General features: G+C 40.1%; 1 protein-coding gene across 2 annotated transcripts; it reads right to left on the bottom strand.

Moving 5' to 3' along the window:
- Positions 1–154: 154 nt before the first annotated feature.
- frk (fyn-related Src family tyrosine kinase) lies at positions 155–17,313 on the bottom strand. 2 transcript variants are annotated; one of them, XM_038726503.1, is made up of 10 exons: positions 17,165–17,313; positions 16,329–16,409; positions 15,145–15,844; positions 11,979–12,100; positions 8,371–8,534; positions 8,074–8,242; positions 7,663–7,821; positions 4,640–4,821; positions 3,201–3,366; positions 155–2,962 (listed from the first exon to the last, which is right to left on the bottom strand). In XM_038726503.1, exons 3-10 carry the CDS (start codon positions 15,531–15,533, stop codon positions 2,751–2,753), a joined length of 1,563 nt encoding a protein of 520 aa, XP_038582431.1. In that variant the 5' UTR covers positions 15,534–15,844; positions 16,329–16,409; positions 17,165–17,313; the 3' UTR covers positions 155–2,750. The 2 variants fall into 2 exon arrangements, with proteins under 2 accessions (XP_038582431.1, XP_038582432.1); XM_038726504.1 differs by lacking the exon at positions 17,165–17,313 and having other exon boundaries at positions 16,329–16,460.
- Between the last annotated feature and the right edge of the window lie 975 nt (positions 17,314–18,288).

Raw genomic sequence — 18,288 nt, 5'->3', positions numbered from 1 at the left:
TTGAACATGTAAATAAAAGAAAAAAAGAAAAAGAAAAAAAAAATCAGAGAAACAAAAAATAGTGATAATAAACACATGAACAACAAAGTAAAATTCCAAACTTTCCAGTACTTAAAAACCTCTATTTACATGTGCAAAAAGGAGTAGGAAGAAGTAAAACTTACTACTTTATTTATTTTGTCTTCATTTGACAGTGAAACAGGAAACATGGCTCCGCAGAGAGAGGGGGAAACGCCATCTCTTCCCGTTTATCAGTGACAAAAAGAGTCAGGAGGATAAAACAATTGGAAAAAGGTCTGAAGCACTGATAAGACTCAAACAACACAAAGTCTTGGGTAAAGACAGGGGAGAAAGAGAAAGACCAAGTGACATAAAAGACAGAAAGAGGAGAGGTAAGCGCACAGCTTATACAGCAGTATTTCTGGAAGTTATAAATGTTCTCATCAGCAGGGCTGACATGGACTTAGCCCTTAATCCTAATACAAACACTGAGTGAGATCAATTCAGCGGAAGTAAATGGTAACAGCTATGAGAGCACCAGAGTAGCCGTCAGAATAGGCAGTGACTGAAAGCTAATGTGAAAATATGACGTTTAAATGAGGCAGCTTTCTATGGAAATTGTTCCATAGAAAGGTTTAATAGAAATCAGCGGGCTGCAAGCTTTATGCCATTGTTTGTTTATATTCACATATTTGCATCATCGACCACTTAACATTTATTGTTGTACTTTATATTGACCAGTGACAGCCGTTTGTCCCACAGAACTTAAAGCTTTGCTAATCTAATATTATTATCCGGTACATTACTCTGTTTGCTCGTGTCTTCTGATTGATCTAGTTGTTGGTGTTCTTAATTCAAAACACAAGGTTCAGAACTGCGGTTTATCGCCACATCATAACCAACCACACCTAATAACCAAGCCAAATTCATAATAAATACGTTGTTTAATTATGCTATGCATACAGGATAATTTTTTTAAAATACTATATGATCATATAAACACTAGCATGGTTTTAATATACAATTATCATCATACAAAATCATCAGAGGATGAGACAGTCCACCAGGTACAACCACTTAAGAATGTGTCAGGGGTCTGATTAGGAGACCTGTTCAAGTTTGTGGCTACTGATGGTCTGCAGGGGTAGACTACATGACTTTGAGGCCCTAGAGAAGATAAAAGCATCAGGGCCCTGGACAAAATATAAATTCAAGATTGCACCTAACTGACTTCATTTGTGTGCACAAATTTACATAATACTATCTAACATATGTTTAAGGAGTGTTGAAGATAACAATGTTTCCGGATATATCCATGCATCTCCATTTGAAATAAAGACTAACGTGCATTAAATCAAGAAAGGCTCGTCGCACTACATGTAGGAGCTAGCACATACGCCCGTGTAGCCGAATGCAACTAAAGCTAGAGGGACAACAACACATGCATTGAAACCAATAACCTAACTAAATGAATATTAAGGAATGCATTTGGTATTTGTCAATGCCAAAACACAGCTGCTAGCCTGCCACTATCACTGTGTGCTGCTCCCTACATGACTGGAGTAGACAACAGCTTACGTCAGTACCAAATGCTGCAGTTTTACACTTTACTGTTAACGTTAATGCGCTAAAAGAGTGAAGTGAAAGATGTCTTCCCATGGAAAATCTACTTACTGTACTTTTGTTTTCTGTAAGGGAATTTCAATGATGCACTTTGCCTGTTGAAAGTTATTTCTGACATCTCTTAAAGCTGCTTTAATCAACATTTTTATATAAACAATGGATAAAATGGCATGTGAAGTGAACGGAGTTACTCTGGTAAACCAACTGAACACTGCCTGCCCAACACCAAACAAAGTTCCCAACTAGCTGGTGAACATTGTTGATCATTCACCAACGCAGCTAAAAAACAAAAAGGACATTTAGTGTTATGTTCCTGTCCATGTGCACAAATAATTCATTTTTAAGAAACAAATGAGGTCATTGATTTTTTTGTGCTTATAGATTTGTCCCCCCCCCCCCATGCCTCTATGACACCTGCAGCGCTGTGTACTGACCAAGTTCTGTAGCTCTCTTGTAGCAGTTGTTACAGAGGCACAAAGACCAAAGCCTGAAGGGAAACTGTGATTATGAATTAAAGGGTGTGTATTTGACTCTTGAGTGAAGTAGTAGTTTGTCAATAAAGTAATAATTTTATTGGGCTTTCATTTATTGGGCCCCTCTGGCTGCTGGGGCCAAAAACAGTCACGTATCTTCACTTCTGGTTGCTACAGGCAGGAATGAGTGGTGATGATAGCACCTGCCACCCTCTCAGTCTCCCGCTCTAAAACACAAAGCCAAACACACTGAGCCTGCAAGTGAACATGACTCATAAATCTTCTCAGAAAATGTGTGCTATGCTGAGTGCAAGAACAACCAGTTCTGCCGAAAGATGCCTTTTCCAGGCAAGTGTAGTGTAGTCTGTCATAACAAGGGTACGGCCTTTCTAAACGTGCCGTCAGTTGTCAAAGAAAGCGTGACCAGGAGTGTCGCAACTCTTGCTGTGGTGCTGTGTCACAGCGTAGCAGTCACAGTCTGCAGATCAAACATTTTAAGATTTTTCATTTGACCACAAAGACTGGAATTTTAAATTACATTATATCATAAAAACATCAATGTATGTTCATGTCTGGGTGATTTTGATTTGAGAGAGGAAAAAAAAAAAAAATTTGTATCCCCTTCTTTGCACATGTCACAGTCTGGTCAGTGTGCTAGTAACGGTTGGCGTCGTCGTAGGAGGAGGTTATATCCAAGTCGAAGTAGTCCTCCAGCTTCCACTGCAGGGTCTCGAATGTGGGCCGGTCCTGCTCGTTCTCCTTCCAGCAGTCTATCATTATGTCATACATGACTTTGGGGCAGCTGGGGGGGCACGACATTCTGTAGCCCTGGGGAACCCTCTGGACGACCTGGTAGTTCGTCATGGCTGGAAGAATCACAGAATGACATTATAACTCATCTCGCAGGAGATCATTATTTTGCATTAAATGTTAACCTAGAAGGTTTTGAGCCTTTTGATAGCAACGTGAACCATAGAACATCTGCGTGTTGACCTTTCAGAAAATTCTGAATACACCACTCCCCCCTTTCTTTCTTTTTTTTTTTTAATCTGTAAGTTCAGGGAATCATTTCTAAATGACTTATGATGTTGATGAAATTCTTACTTGGGTAAGGCATCTGTCCGAATGTCATGATCTCATACAGCAATATTCCAAAGGACCATACGTCAGATTTGATACTGAATTTGTTGTCGTGGATGGCTTCTGGAGCGGTCCACTTCACGGGGAATTTAGTTCCTTCTTTGGCTTCATACACATTTTCATTCTCTTTCTAGAGACAAAGCAAGGCACACAATACAGATTTTTACATTCAGTCAGTCAGCTTTAGAGTAAAGATCCTCATTTCCTGGATTTTACAGGGGTATTTGACACATCGGGGCAGCACTGTTGTAAACACAATATATCTGTGATAACACCTGAAGTGAAACAAACCTATGGTCTACATCACTGCTGTCAGTGGGGGTAGATGTGGGGTGAGAAGTGTGTGTGAATGTTCTAAAGTGTATGAAATAAATAAAAGGAAACCGAGGAGGAACTAACGCTGTCACATTACATAAGAAAAAAAAACATTTTTTGGTGACTAAAGACTGCAGTATTCATCATCACGCTGCAGCCTCTGCCCTGCCCGAAGTGTTGTTAGACACATGCACACGCCCACACGCCCCAGAGACAGAACCTTAATGCAAGAAGTGCAGAAGTGCGAGTAAAAAGCCAATACTTTAACAACACAACAAGCATAAACATGTAGAAAGCAATACTTTAATCTGCTCTGTCCACAGCATGCTAGCTCGGCTAATTGCCAATTGTTACAAATGAGCTAAAACGAAAGCCGTCTGTCTGTGGCCTAACTTTTTAATCTTAGTTTGCAGCGTAGCTTCAAAATTTGGCACACTGTTGTAAACTCAGCTGCTGGCTGAGACAAACCAGCCGCTCCTCTCTACCAGGTAACGTTACCTGCAGGCAGTGAACCACATCCACAGAGAGAGGAGGAGGAGTTTTTCCATTTTTTCTAAACATCACTCAGTGTTCTGATGTCAGGAATGTGATTTTCTTTGCTATGTTAAATTTGTTTCCACTGAGACGTCACTGAGTGTATATAGTGATTTTATATTTCAAATATTCAATTCTAACCTTCTTCCTGAATTTAAAGACAAATAGTACGCACGCTTAAAAATTTGTGTATTTATCACAAGTCATATCAACATTGCAATACTGAACAATGTCGTCACATCTCAGATTTTCCTCTTATCGAGCAGGCCTAGTTGGGAACACCAGGTCCAGGTGTTACCAGAAGACACCAAACGGCGCATGCCAGTTAATGAGGGCAGCATTTATTATTAGTGGTGATAATATGTGAGCTCGTTTAAGTTTCACTTCAAGGTATTAATACACTCAGCAAGTACAGGCCCCAACACCTTCCAAGCTTCAGTGTATGATAAGTTTATTTACCAAAGTATTTCTGTAGTGTACATTTATAGCTTAGTGATTACCGAGACCATCCCACTCCATTCAGTGTACAATCCCACTTTAAATGTCAAACCCACCATGAAGACCCGCGCGAGGCCAAAGTCAGCCACCTTGCAGATGTTGTTCTCGCCCACCAGGACGTTCCTGGCTGCCAGGTCTCTGTGGATGTAGTTCTGTAACTCCAGGAAAGCCATGCCTGCTGCCACCTGGGCAGCCATCTCAATCTGGTCAGAGATACGCAGCACAATGCCCTTATCCTCTAGAATCAAAGTAGAAAGGCACATCAGTAGCAGTCCAAGCATGTTTGAGGCATCATGGGTTGCAGAGAAAGAAATATAACAGTAAAATAACACATTTGCATTATATGGTGCTGAATACCACATTGTTAGTTTATTTGAACCTTTTGGCTTGTGCTAGAAGCTAGTGGCCGGCGACTCCTCCTACCTTTTGCTCCAAACATGGAAATTGGACAAATCAAATTAGGGTGGAACGAATCATTTTTAAATTGCAAATTTTCTTCTAAATCACATGGCAATGACTCATGTTCATGTCTTAACAAGCTAAAAAAAATAATAATAATAAATACAAAAAGGAGGCATTATAACAATTCCACGAAGTGACAAATTTACTCAGCTGTAGCTAATTATCCACCATTCTGTTCTCTGTCCAGAATGTAAAATGTAACACTTTGCACATGCTTCTGTTAAAACATTAGTATTTAGAGGTTTGAAGATATCTAACGGGATTAATATGTAGATATCTAATGTTGATATTTTGTTAAACTCTTGTGGAGAGATGTTCATTCTACTGTACTGAATTATACACATATACATGTTTCTATTATCTTGTAAATCCCATTTATGTCTGTAAGGGTAGGCTAAATAACAGAAACACCTCTCTGTATAATGCAAAACAGTTCAACAGCTCACAAAGTACATCCCTCTGAATGACCATCAGTTGAATCAAGACCCCATTAAAACAGTTTTAACTAAAACCGAACAATAGAAGCTTCATGACGTCACAGCAATTTGGGTCCGAAAAATTGCAAAAACGAGTTTTTCCTCAAATCGTTTAGCCTCCAGTTAAATTAAATGTGAACAGGGTAAAATGATTTTTTACTCTGTGTTCATGTCAAGTTTAAATATCAACCATTTTATTCAATTATATGGTATTTTCTACAGCTTTACCTTGGGCAAGGACATGGGGGTGTGTGCGGATTCAACCTGAGCAGATAACTAAAACTTCAGAATAACCGACACCTGTGCGGGTCTTTAAACTCTGGGAAACCTGACTTACTCACCTTTTTACAGTTGTGTTTTTAACGTTCACTACCCTTATAAAGTAATAGCAGCTACAAGCTAGATTGTGATTCTTCATACTTGTGTGACTTTGACACAACGTGTCCTAGTCATGAGATGTTACAGTGGAGGGGTGTATGATGGATTATGATTGATGTGGGTCACCACACAGACTGTCTCAGGGCTGCAGACTTCAATTCCACATGAGCTCTCCTCAGAGTGACCATCATTCTAAATGGATGTGACACTGTCTCACACTACAAGTAACTACAGGTTTTTCAGAATACTAGCCTTTCAGTAATTCTTTGAAGTCTTCCTATAAATTGTATATCTATAGCATTTAAAAACGCTGCCACTGCCCCCAAGCTCATCCATCAAATAATTCATAATGGTTTTGCTTTCAAAAAGCTTGTTATAGAGCAAACTGCATCATAAATCACAAAGAAAAGCATCAGATCTTCACAACGTTTGGCATTTTTGCTTGAAAATGATGATGGTGATTAATCAATGATCAAAATAGTTGACAATGAATTTTCTCGAAATTGACAAATCAATTAATCAACTAATCATTTCAGCATTAGATTTTATATAAAGAATCAAATATTAAAGCAAAAATAAACACCACAACTGACACAAATTCAGCCAAACAAGAACAAGATGTATAAGCAACATGACATTAAGGCAGTTTAAAGAACCGAACGGATCCTCTCAGCATTTGTTTCACAGCAAGAAAATTTGAGCATTAGCATTTCAAGAAGTTCTCTATTGGTTAAGTTTTGCCATTTGGATAAAAGATATCCAAGTAGACATCATAGCAAAAATGTATTTCAGTGTGTTCATTACTTATTTACATGACATTACAAACAAAAATGGTGAAAATGTTACTTTTACCACAAGGCTACAGCCAAGTCAAATATTTAAAAAAAAGTTTTCAAATGCCCTAAGACAGTGGTTGGCAATAGGCGGCCTGTATATATATTTCTGGCCTGTTTGCTTTGATAGCAGAAATATAAAAAATAAATAAATTGATAGCGGCTGATGCTGACACAGATCTCAGTCATGACAGCAACAGTTACTCACATAATCACTTCCTCTTAAATGATCGCGCCTCCAAAATGAAAGTGTGAGACCGTGTTTTGCAGCAAATGCTTCATGCTGAGTTTGTTGAGAGCTTTTACTTACTTGACACACCTCTGAAAGCCGTCAGTAAACGTGTGATTGGATTCTCCTGAAATTCCTCAGGGAAATGAAGATTAGTGTCCACAGGTTTATGAATGCGGATCAAACGCCGTTACGCGCACACACACTGCAGATTATTGCGAGCATGTGAAAAAGTGTCCTTATAGGCTAATCAATTTGTTTAACAAGGGAGAAAAAGAGTCCACCGGTTTTTGGGATCGATCATACAACACCTTCAACGGGAGTCCCGCACTCTCCCGAGTTAAACATGCACATGAGTGAAATAATTTGACTGAAGTAATGTTCTGGCCCGCCATGTAAAACCATTAAGACCAATACTAATTTGAGGATTTTAAATTCGGATATTGGCCAGTCCCCCCCCCCCCTTCTTTTCACTGATACTAGAGACGTTTTATAGAGGAGACTTTGCACAAGAGTTTTGGACTAAGTTTAGATTTACTGCAGGGTGTAAATGGTTTTGTTGCTCTGGCATAAATCTCTTCTGTAGCCTGACCCTTCCACAGGTGGATAGGTTGTTTTCAAAGAACAGCAGCAACACGGGACTCTGATCCTGTCAAGTAGCTCATAAATCACATGCGTAAATGAAAGTGAGCTCAACCTACTCTGGAGGTACTCCAATAGGCTGCCATTCTTCATCAGCTCTGTGATGATGTAGATGGGCTGCTCCATGGTGCAGACAGCGTACAGCTGGATCAGCTTGGCGTGACGCAGCTTCTTCATGATCTGCGCCTCTCTCAGGAAGTCCTCGGGGTCCATGGTACCTGCGAGAGTGGTCGTATATTAAACAAGGAACGGTGCCTTCCTACAATTTTTTAACATAGAATTTTACTTAATACTAAATTCTGACAATTCGCCTATAATGAATCCTACTAACCACTTACAATGTTACAGAAACTAATGACAGACAGGTTACTCCTGGTTTTCTAAAATAAACATGCACCTTATTGCTTCACCTTAAATTGTTTGTTTCTGATTTAACACCTTCAGTCAGAGAAAATGAGGCATTGGTGTACCAGGTTTGAGGGTCTTCACTGCAACTGCTGTGGTTTCGTTCCACAGGCCCTCAAACACTTCTCCAAACTGACCGGCTCCCAGCTTCTTCAACAGCTTGATGGAGTTGCGGTCAATCTCCCAGTGGTCCACAGTGTTGTAGGACAGACCGTGAGTCTGTGGAGCCTCCATCTACACAGACAGGCAGACACACCATTTACTGAGAGGACAATGTGACTGTAGGCTGTATGAAAAGTGAACTTTGGGATTAAAAACAAGTCACTACTGGAGTTCATCTTACATTGTACAGTGTGTTTTACCTTTTTACATGGTTCACTCAGACAAACACAGAGGCCATCTGCGTTTTTGGAGTAATGTTCCACTAACTCCTTCAGTGTTTGAAAGGATCTAGTCCTCGACACGTAGACGTGACCATTCTCCAGTTTTTTCAGCTTGTAATGCTTCACCCTCCCAGTGTCCAGCACTGAAAGACAGGTCAGCATCAGTGATATACTCAGAGAGTCAAGAACTGCATAAGTAATGTTTCCTAAGGGTAGACTGAAGTTTTTTATCAAATTAAGCCAACATAGGTCTGTTATGGTCTTGCTTACACAACCAGCATGTGACTAACAAGCTTAAGGCCCTTTTTTAAACCATCTATAGCGCAGGGCCGGCCCCAAGCATTGGTGACATAGGCGGTTGCCTAGGGCACGAGATGTCAGGGGGCGCCGAGAGAGAAGGTTTTTGAACTCTGCGCGAATCAACTCCGCCCAGCTGCTGATCGCCGTAAAAGTCCAGACCGTCATGACGAGTTGTGTCATTGTGTAGAGTTTTGCAATATAAACATCTAAAACCTGAGGCACAGCCTTGCTCTGTTTGGGACTGTGAGCTGCTGAAGTGAAAGTGTGTGGATTTGTGGTGAGTGTTTTCCTGTTGGTTTCGGTTTCACGTGCAACATGCAGTCCCAAACTGTCAAACGGTCTAAAGGGGATCATTCTAGAAGATCAATAAAGTAATGCACAGCAGAGTACAGGACTGGATGAAGTAAATAATGACATCAGTCTCGTCATATTATGACTTTTTTCTGCACATATCAGAGAATACAGATGTGGGGGAGAGATTCTGAATGTGCAGAAAGTTTTGAACATGAGCAGAAATCCTGCTGAAACACAGGAGCTAATAGGAATTTATTACTTAAACTAAAATTAACCAGCCCATTTTTGGAGTTTTGTGTGCAATTATGTCCAATTTGCTTTTTTTCCTGCTTTTTTTTGTTTTGTTTCAATACACACAATAGCAAACTTTTCTGTGAGAAATACTTGATTTTCTGGAAAAATTTCAGGGGTGCCAACACTTTTGGCCATGACTGTAGATGAGCAAAGACTAATGTTACTCTACAGTTCAGTGGTTTATCAGTTAAGTGTCTGAACTACAGTGACAGACAAACAGATCTGTTATACACACTCATGTAAAATGTTCTCAAACTGTTGTAAATTGCCGTTAATAACTACCCAACTGTGACTGGCTGCCAGCATCTCTTCCCGTGTATGCTGGTTGTGAACCCACCTATGCAGGCGCATCTTACTTTCTGAATCACGCACGTTTTAAAAAGCAGGACAATACTGTGTTGTTGAATTTAGGCCAGGTTTTTATTGGTCAGTGGCACAATCGCTTTGTGCTACATCAAAAGAGCAATGCGCCAACAATGCCCCTGACCACACCTCATTTTAAGACCCACACTCCCATGGGCGCGCAGAGAGGTGTAAGTACATTTGCTACTAACACAATGTAGGCAATGGGTGTGAAAATGCAATGACAATTGTGCTGTGCGCCGCTTTGCGATGAGTGTAAGATAGGGGCCCTTAATGTGCGAAGAAGTTCCATTCATTTCTAATTTATTCATTATTCATCTCTCACCAGCTTCTTTTCCTTGCATCTTAGCGCCTCACAGTGAGGATTTGAGAGAGAGGGTTGCGAGGAAGAGGTGCAAGGACAGAGGAGCCAAAGCTGAGGAGCCATAGCACCAGTCTTTAAGCCACGTGAGTTACTTAAGACGCAGTTTTATCACACGTCAAAACCTCATAATCATTTGTTATTTAAAAACATCAAATATTTTCATATTGCGCATAGGTGGAAATCGCGGGGGGCTCAGAGGGGTCAGGACCCCCCCTCATCTGAAGGTTGTACCCCGCCCTAAAAACAAATCATTAAATAATATAATGATATATACTTAAAATAACTATGTAAGTAGTAAAACAATACAAATGCAAATGGGGCAATTAAAGTGCTTTTTAAGTTTAGAAACAATTTGAGTCCCCTCTCCCCCGGCCTCACAATGGTTTGGTCCACTGCCTGCTTTCCCCGCTTTAACTCCCTGGAGGCAGAGAAAGTTTGAACCGCTTCAATACTTGTGTTACTCAAGTAAGAGTGGCAGGGCTACTTTATTCACTTAGAACATCAGACAAACTGATTTTTTTTCTCTTTAATACAGTTGATGCCGAGTCATAATCATGACAACAAATTATGAAAACTGATGTGTTTTCCATGAGTCCACTATGTTATCTACTGTAACATTACCTAGCTTGTATGGTAGCTTCTAATAGCTTGTTGGATAGTGAGTCACCCACTACAGTTACAGATGCGCTAATCAATCACATAGGGACTGGAATAGGCTGTTTTACAGGTTAATCGGCTCTGGCCGGTGACCGAGGCTGAGTGGCGTCAAATATCCAATTTTCTGCCGGTCACATTGAATGTTACACCCGCAGTGTGTCACGTCATGCACACAGCGGCACAGACAGTAACTGGCTATTGTCACAGCCACATACACACACTTACACGCTAAAACATGTCTTAGGTGTGAAGGTTCTTCACTGGAGTGATGTATTCTTTCAAATATTTTCAATTAGAATATATTTTAAAATGACCTAATTTCTTTTGTCGGGTTTTATTTGTAGCTCCCTACAGTGAAAATGTGAATGTTATCTAATAATCATGTTTATGCTGGTGCTGATGGGGATCCTAAGAAAAACTACTAAGAAAAGTTACAAAGATGTTTGTGGATGCTGTCTGGTCTAATTCTTAGAAAGAAAGAATCTGAATCAGCAGGTCAGATCTTATATAAATCGGTAATTGGAATCAGCCAGGAAAAATGCAATCGGTGCATCTCACAGCAGGGTTAAATTAATTTTAAATTTTAAAATGCACTACTTTGGCTCTGATCTAGCTGCCTCTCTCTTTCTCTAGGTAATCACCAGGCTGGAGTCTTGCTTAATGTCCTGCCCACGGCACTGTCTGATTGGTTACAAGTTGCAAATAATAGCCTCAACACTCACAAGACACGTTCTGGTGAACAGCGGAGTCGTGTGTCGAAGGGAAGGCAGCCGATAGGAGGACTAAAGCTGCAATAAACTTCACAATCTGATAATGTGTTTCTATGACGACAAGTAGCCCAGTGTCCGTGTTACACCAGTCAACACGCCCGAACACACAGCTACGGAGTTTCACTTAATGACACTCTTGAAAAGGTGGCTGCTTTTAAATCAGTCTCTCTCCTCTTATCTACTCACTTCACTTCAGAGTTAAACACAGCATCCCCCCCCCACCCCCGGAGACAGGAGGAGGACGTGAGGAAGCATAAGTTAGTGCAATGAATAGCAGCCTCGGCCTCTCCCTTCCCCCAGCTTACATCCACTCTGCATCACTTTCTCTTGATTTGTACCTTAAACACCTCCATATCACATTAACCATAAATCTGTGCAGTGCCTTCATTAATGACCTACACACTCCAGGGTTTGATTTGTGTTAACCAAGTGGCAACCTCCGGGGCTGAAATATTAAGCTAACACTTCTGTTCATCAAAGCAGGCTCCAAAGTGAGTCAATCCCCAAAGACCTCCATGTTCCTTCATGGCAAATAAGGAGCTTACCTGAGAGGGAGAGCTCCCCTTTCTGACTTTCACAGTTTCTGATAAGGAAGGCGCCATTCGGGTTCCCTCCTGCCAGCAGCATCTTCTCTGCATCCTGCCTCTTGGTGTCAGGAAAATACCATCTGCAAATTAGAATCTGAAATTAAAATGAAAGCTCTGCATCCATCCATCAAGAATTGTGTGTGTGTGAGTAAATAATTAGCTTGAGTCAAGTCATCCGCTACTGCTTGATTTTGCTGCTTTATTTTTGGTCTTATCATTCTTTCTATACTGAAAAAAAAAAAAATCTGATTATTTTATGATAACGTTTATTTTCAATAGGGGTGTAACGAGATCTCGCAAGATTAAATTGTGACGATATTTCTCGTCAGGAAAAAAAGCTGTCTCGCAACACTCACACAACTGACATTTTTCCACATGCTGTCAAGCCACTAGGACTTTCCCCGACTAAGGATTTACGTAGTTGAATCAGAATTGTCCTGCCTATAGTCGACTAACTATATATAGTTAAACTGACGCTTTTTGAAGTCTGTTGTCAGATAACAGTCACTGGACTGACATTTTATATCTATTTTGATAATTATGTGACATTTAACAAAGCACAACATTATTACAGCGCAGTGATGTTGTGCTGTAGTTTTAACACAGCCGCATAGTAACTTTAGTCCTGCTAGTGTTTAACATTACAGCCAACAGCTGATGAGAGTTGTTCTGGGTCCGCTCCACTTCAGAGCCCTGACAGGGTTCTACCTGGATTCTGAATGTGCAGAAAGTTTTGACCAAGTCCATGAGTTTTTAACTGAATAAAAAAGGTGAAAAGGTGCCACGGTCACATTTCAAGAGGTGACTTCCCCAAACAAAGACACAGAAGAGGAGGGACTGAATCATGACTCAGCAGGGATGATGTCACATGAGAAAAGTTGATCTACAGGACAAAAAGCACAGAATGACTGAGAGTTGCACTGACTTCGATTCTATTATAATTAGGCTATAGATTTTGAATCGTCACCTGCCACATGAATTTTTTTTAAAATCACCATAAACTGGTGCAGAAAAATTCATCAGAATGCAGGAAATCAAATGTTTAATACTCCAAATTTTCATTTAATTTAGCATTAAAGATTTCTTTAAAATAATGTTAAAATCTCATCTGGATCTCGTGAAGCCAATCTCGAATCTCATCTCGTGGGTTAAGTGTCTTGTCACACGCGTAGTTTTCAAGCAACCAGTTGGGCATTGATAGGCTGCAGTTTATTTTCAGGCCTGTTTAAAATGTAGATATGCACTGAAACCAGCACTGAGCTGTGGCTTAGGGGCCTCTTGGCACTACTGACTTTAATGCATTTCTAAATGGCACAATACTGTTTTAGGCTATAGCCTAATTATAATTTGATTTACAGTAAGCTATATTTTATACAGTACTGTCTTACTGGGCAGGATATTTGAATTACACAGTACAGTCACTTAATTTGTAGAGTCATTTGAAAAGGGTTTGTGTTTTGAAACTGTAAAATTCAGTTAATGGTGAAGCGGTCCGTTTCTTTACTTTATATTCATGTAATAATTATAAAAATATAAATTGGATGGTAATCGGTATGAGGAATAAAGAAATTCAGTTACAATAATCAGGCACCTACAGTGATCAATGTGACCCAGACAGACGTGATGACTGTAAGGGGTTTCCACTGTATATCTTCTTCATCTGAGCCACAGAGCTCCATCACAAACACACAGTAGTTTACTTTGACTCTATCCCACATACACCATCCTGCTGCCATATAGCTGCTTGTGCAAAGAACCACAGACAGGCAGCAGAGTCAGAAAGTATTAAGAGCCGGACTAATTATTGTTAATAATACTAAGTGAGACTTTTGGACGATACCTGCGTTTGTGCTTTGCATGTTTCAACTGGTGTCAAATAATGCAGCACAGTGTTTTATTCTGTCCATATTTCTATTAACATTAATATATTTGAAGTATTATGGTGTACTGTAAGTTTTTTCCCCTAACATCAATTATTGCTCCGCATACTTATATATGTGATCAAGAACTTTGTCATTTTAATACTCTTTTTAGTGTGACATTTTTAGAATGACAACATTTGTCCAGGGACTACAGAGGAAAAATGGCTTACTCTGGTGTATTTACAGCAATTTTTATTGATATGCATTTGTTTTCCCCCCCATCTGGCCCTGATTTAAACATAACAGCTACAGAGTCATATGGCATTTAACCAGAACCTTTGTCCAGAATCCTGAACAGGTATTTAATCAGGTCAAGCTTATCAGAGCTGATCCAACACAAGAACTGAAATATGATACACTGATGTGTTGGCAAAAGGACAGTTTTATCCACATTTATTGGTGAAATGAAAACCCCCAACCCTTAATCCCTCATTAAAAGGCCTGACCTTTTAACATATCTTGTACCTTGTATTACATTCCAACACGCTGCTGGAGCTTTGATGAGCAGTATGATATGTTGAAACTAATTCTTCTCTACCTAGCATCACGTCATGTGATTTAGTGAAACTGTGACACAAATCAGGCTGAGACTCAAAGAAACTATGTTTATCCCTCAACAAAACAGGAAAGCCCAGAGAACAGCGGAGTAAAAACCGGTTTCACTGAGTTGCCAATAAGGCTGAGAATGACAAGAATCACAAATATGGCCTGGCATTTACCATGACATGACTTTTATCAACAATTAAGCAATGCAGAAACTGAAGAAAATAGTTGCTTCTCCTTTATTAGTCAAAACATAGCAGCTTTTTTTTTTTTAAACTATTTAACTATTCAGAATGATGTCATGGTGAGCAGCCTATGGAGTTGGCCATGAAATGACCAGGAAAAGCCCTTTAACACACTGTCGATGTTCTTGTGTTTCGGGCCTTTCCTTCATGTGAATTATTAACCTGCAAGGCTATTTCCTGGTCACAGACAATCATTAACTTAGGTTATTCCAAGACTTTGCTCCGTACACATTGTTCAGCACTAAAGACAGAAAAACACGAGCTGGGATCACATCTCAGCCTTTAACTCTGTTGACACTTTTGGAAGAACCAATTTTAGACAGTAAGTCATTAAAAGCACAGATCGGAATCTGTTTTGATAAAGGGGGGTCGCTGAGACAATACCAAATAGGATGATGATGGAATTATACTTACGGCTCTGCATCGATACTCTCCACAGGCGCCACATAATTAGCCGGGATGTATCCCTGTTTGGAGGCCGAGACCCCGGTGAGGGCTTTCGCAAACCACCATTCACCAGGGCTTTTATCCAGAGCCTCAAGAGTGTCCCCTGTGTTAAAGCTCAGGTCCTCCTCAGTGCGCGCGGAGTAATCATACAGGGCGATGTAATAATCCCCAGGTTTCGCCACTGGAAGCGGCGGTAACGATCTTTTTGAATGAAAGTCACCATCTGCGTTTTTATCATCAGCACCGGGATTTACAAAAACGGTGCCAGGCTTCCCATCAACTTCAGTTTGGTTGGGTTTCTTGAAACATGCCAAAACACGCACCCAACACGAAGAAAACATATTCCGGATCTCCATGATGTGGTGCTCAATCACAGTTAGTCATTCTGTGCCGGGAATAAAGACAGAAATAGTTGGAGGGAATCCCCTCTCCGAGCTCATGGTCCACCCTCCATTAAAGAGAGTCCTGAACAATCCCAGGACCAGACTGCACTCAAGGTCTCACACACAACAGCCTGGGGGAAGTGGGTGCCACGTAAATGTGAAGTTTCCTTGTACAGAACTGTACATGGTGTTCATGGTTCGTGTTCCAGTGTTCCAATCACCTGCACCTGTTGAGGAACGGGGAGCGGCTCACGTTCAGTGACGTGTTGTGCGCTCCAGCCGTCCTATTGGAGGACAGCACACATGAGCTGATGACTCGGGAGTTGTACGAAAGTACAACATTTTAGCATAAAATATTCCCTACACTCATACATATACATAGGCCTACATGCGCATACACACATTTAACCTACATACAGTGGCACATATAGGGGCGACCGGGGATGTTTGTAACATTTTTGACATTTCTGTCTGTGTCTTGGAGCTCTTTTAAGCCAGCCCTTTCAAAATGTGCTTCAAACTAGTTACATGTGTCTGCTATGGTGTAACTTTTATCTCTGCAACACAGAGATGCACTTCTTGTGTTTGAAACTAAACCTCAGAGGCCCATAGAGAATCCTACAAGTCTACCACTAACATTTGAACATAATAATAAAACAATAAACAAATGTCTGCTTGTGTGTGTGAGACACATACTGAAATTCTAAGAAAACATATAAATAAACATTTTCTTGGTGTAGCTAGGTTTTCATTGCTGTGACAACTTACCCAGACTCTTGTAGCCATGAACTTGCTAACCTTACAGCTTACAGCTAAAACATTAGCACTGACAACTTGCATGGAAGATATCTGCATAGACACAAAATAAACAAGATTTAAGTTTGAACTACAAAGCAAACAACGCTACAACAAGCACCTGCCACACAGCTAAACTGAGCATGTGCAGAGTGAATCAGGTGATTCGTGACTTGTTAGACCTTGTGTTAGACCCATCCCCAGACTCACCTACTGTAATGTACCTATATATAGTATACACATATTAATCAGCATGTGTTCACATATAAATCCAACACTTTACAAACCTACTGAAAGTGAAATAAAAGTCAACAATCCAACTTCTATACTGTACTTAAATGTGCTTTTGTGATGTAAATGAAACTGGTATGTTCCCATTTCAGTTTTTATTTTTGGTAATATATAATTATTTTTATCTCTTATTATTATGTTAAGTCACATACTAGTAACAGTTTGTTTTAAACCTTTGAATTTTTGAAATTAGAACAACAGAATGTTGTTTCACATGCTCTATTACTGTCAGCCATCCTGTTATAATATATAGTTCACTATAGCATCCTCAGGGATGGGACAAATGTTTACATTCTGTGGGAAACTTTCCTTGTTACAAAGAACTAATAAAAAGATTGTTTACGGTATAGTGATATACAGGGCAGCAGATTTCAACGATTTGTTGTCAATAAGATTGTAACCTGAGAATTTATTCTCAGAAAGTCAAAGGAATATTTTTTCGATGTCATCCAATGATATAGCAGCTAATTCAAAGCTGCAATTCCCCGCCTTCATAATCTTTTTGTCTATTTCCATACCTGTATTCATTTGAGAATTCATCGGGCGTCTGTGGCTCAGGTAGAGCGGGTTGCCCGTTAATCGGAAGGTAGGTGGTTCAATCCCCAGCTCCTCCAGGCCGCATGTCGAAGTGTCCTTGGGCAAGATACTGAACCCCGAATTGCCCCTGGTGGCTGTTTCACCAGTGTGTTAGTTTCTGTTTGAGCACTGAGGCTCAGTGTGTGAATGCGATGTAGTGTAAAGGCGCAATACAAATACAGAGCATTTGCATATTGGAACTAAGGTCATTTACCTTTGATTCAAACTGGTCAGCAGTAATTGGCAATGTGTACTGGTTGAGATTGAGAGCAATCTGACCAGCTGCATCACCGTGTGGTATGGCAGCGCTACTGCCACGGACCGCAAACGCCTGCAGAGAGTGGTGAAGGCAACTGAAAAGATCACCAGGACCCCATTACCCTTCCTGCAGAGCATTTAGCATCACAGAGTCCACAGAAGAGCTGCCTCCATTATCAAGTATCCCACCCACCCCCAACACAAACTGAACACACGTCTATCCTTGGGTCGGAGGTATAGAAGTGTGAAATGTAGGACTTTAGGAGTCTGATGGCAGTGGGGAAGAAAGAGTTCTTCGGTCCTTAACAGTTAATAATGGATTCCGTAAACATGCCCATCTTTAATTAAACTGTACCAGGCCCATGTTAATTGCACTGTTATTGCACATCTGCACACTGCTCCATTCACAATTTCCACATGTATATAATTCATCAGTTGCACAGCTGTTTATAATTCGTCTGCCTGCACGACGACAAAGTGTATATATTTATTTTAATTTTTTGTTACATCTGATGTTTACAGTTTTATATTTGAAGCTTATTTTATATCTCTATTTATTGTATTTTATTTATACATATATATTTATTTTATTTTTATTGTAGGCATTTGATTAGGACAGCAAAGTAAGAATTTCAGTGTACAGGGAAAGATGAACATCTGACAATAAACACTTTGAATTTTTGAATCTAATCATTCCATCAACATCCACACTAACAGGACTTTAACTACTTGACCTATCAAGCAGATCATTCATTTGATCTAATCCCTTTGGGATATTGTTTCTCTTAGTTGTTGGTCAGTCCAGGTG

This window comes from Micropterus salmoides, unplaced genomic scaffold (genome assembly GCF_014851395.1).
Source record: "Micropterus salmoides isolate LMB-PRFRI ecotype aquatic unplaced genomic scaffold, ASM1485139v1 Ms_hic_scaffold_18, whole genome shotgun sequence".
NCBI classification, from domain to species: domain Eukaryota; kingdom Metazoa; phylum Chordata; class Actinopteri; order Centrarchiformes; family Centrarchidae; genus Micropterus; species Micropterus salmoides.
Note: the sequence above shows the minus strand (reverse complement) of the source record. Positions and strands in the feature narration are given on the sequence as shown.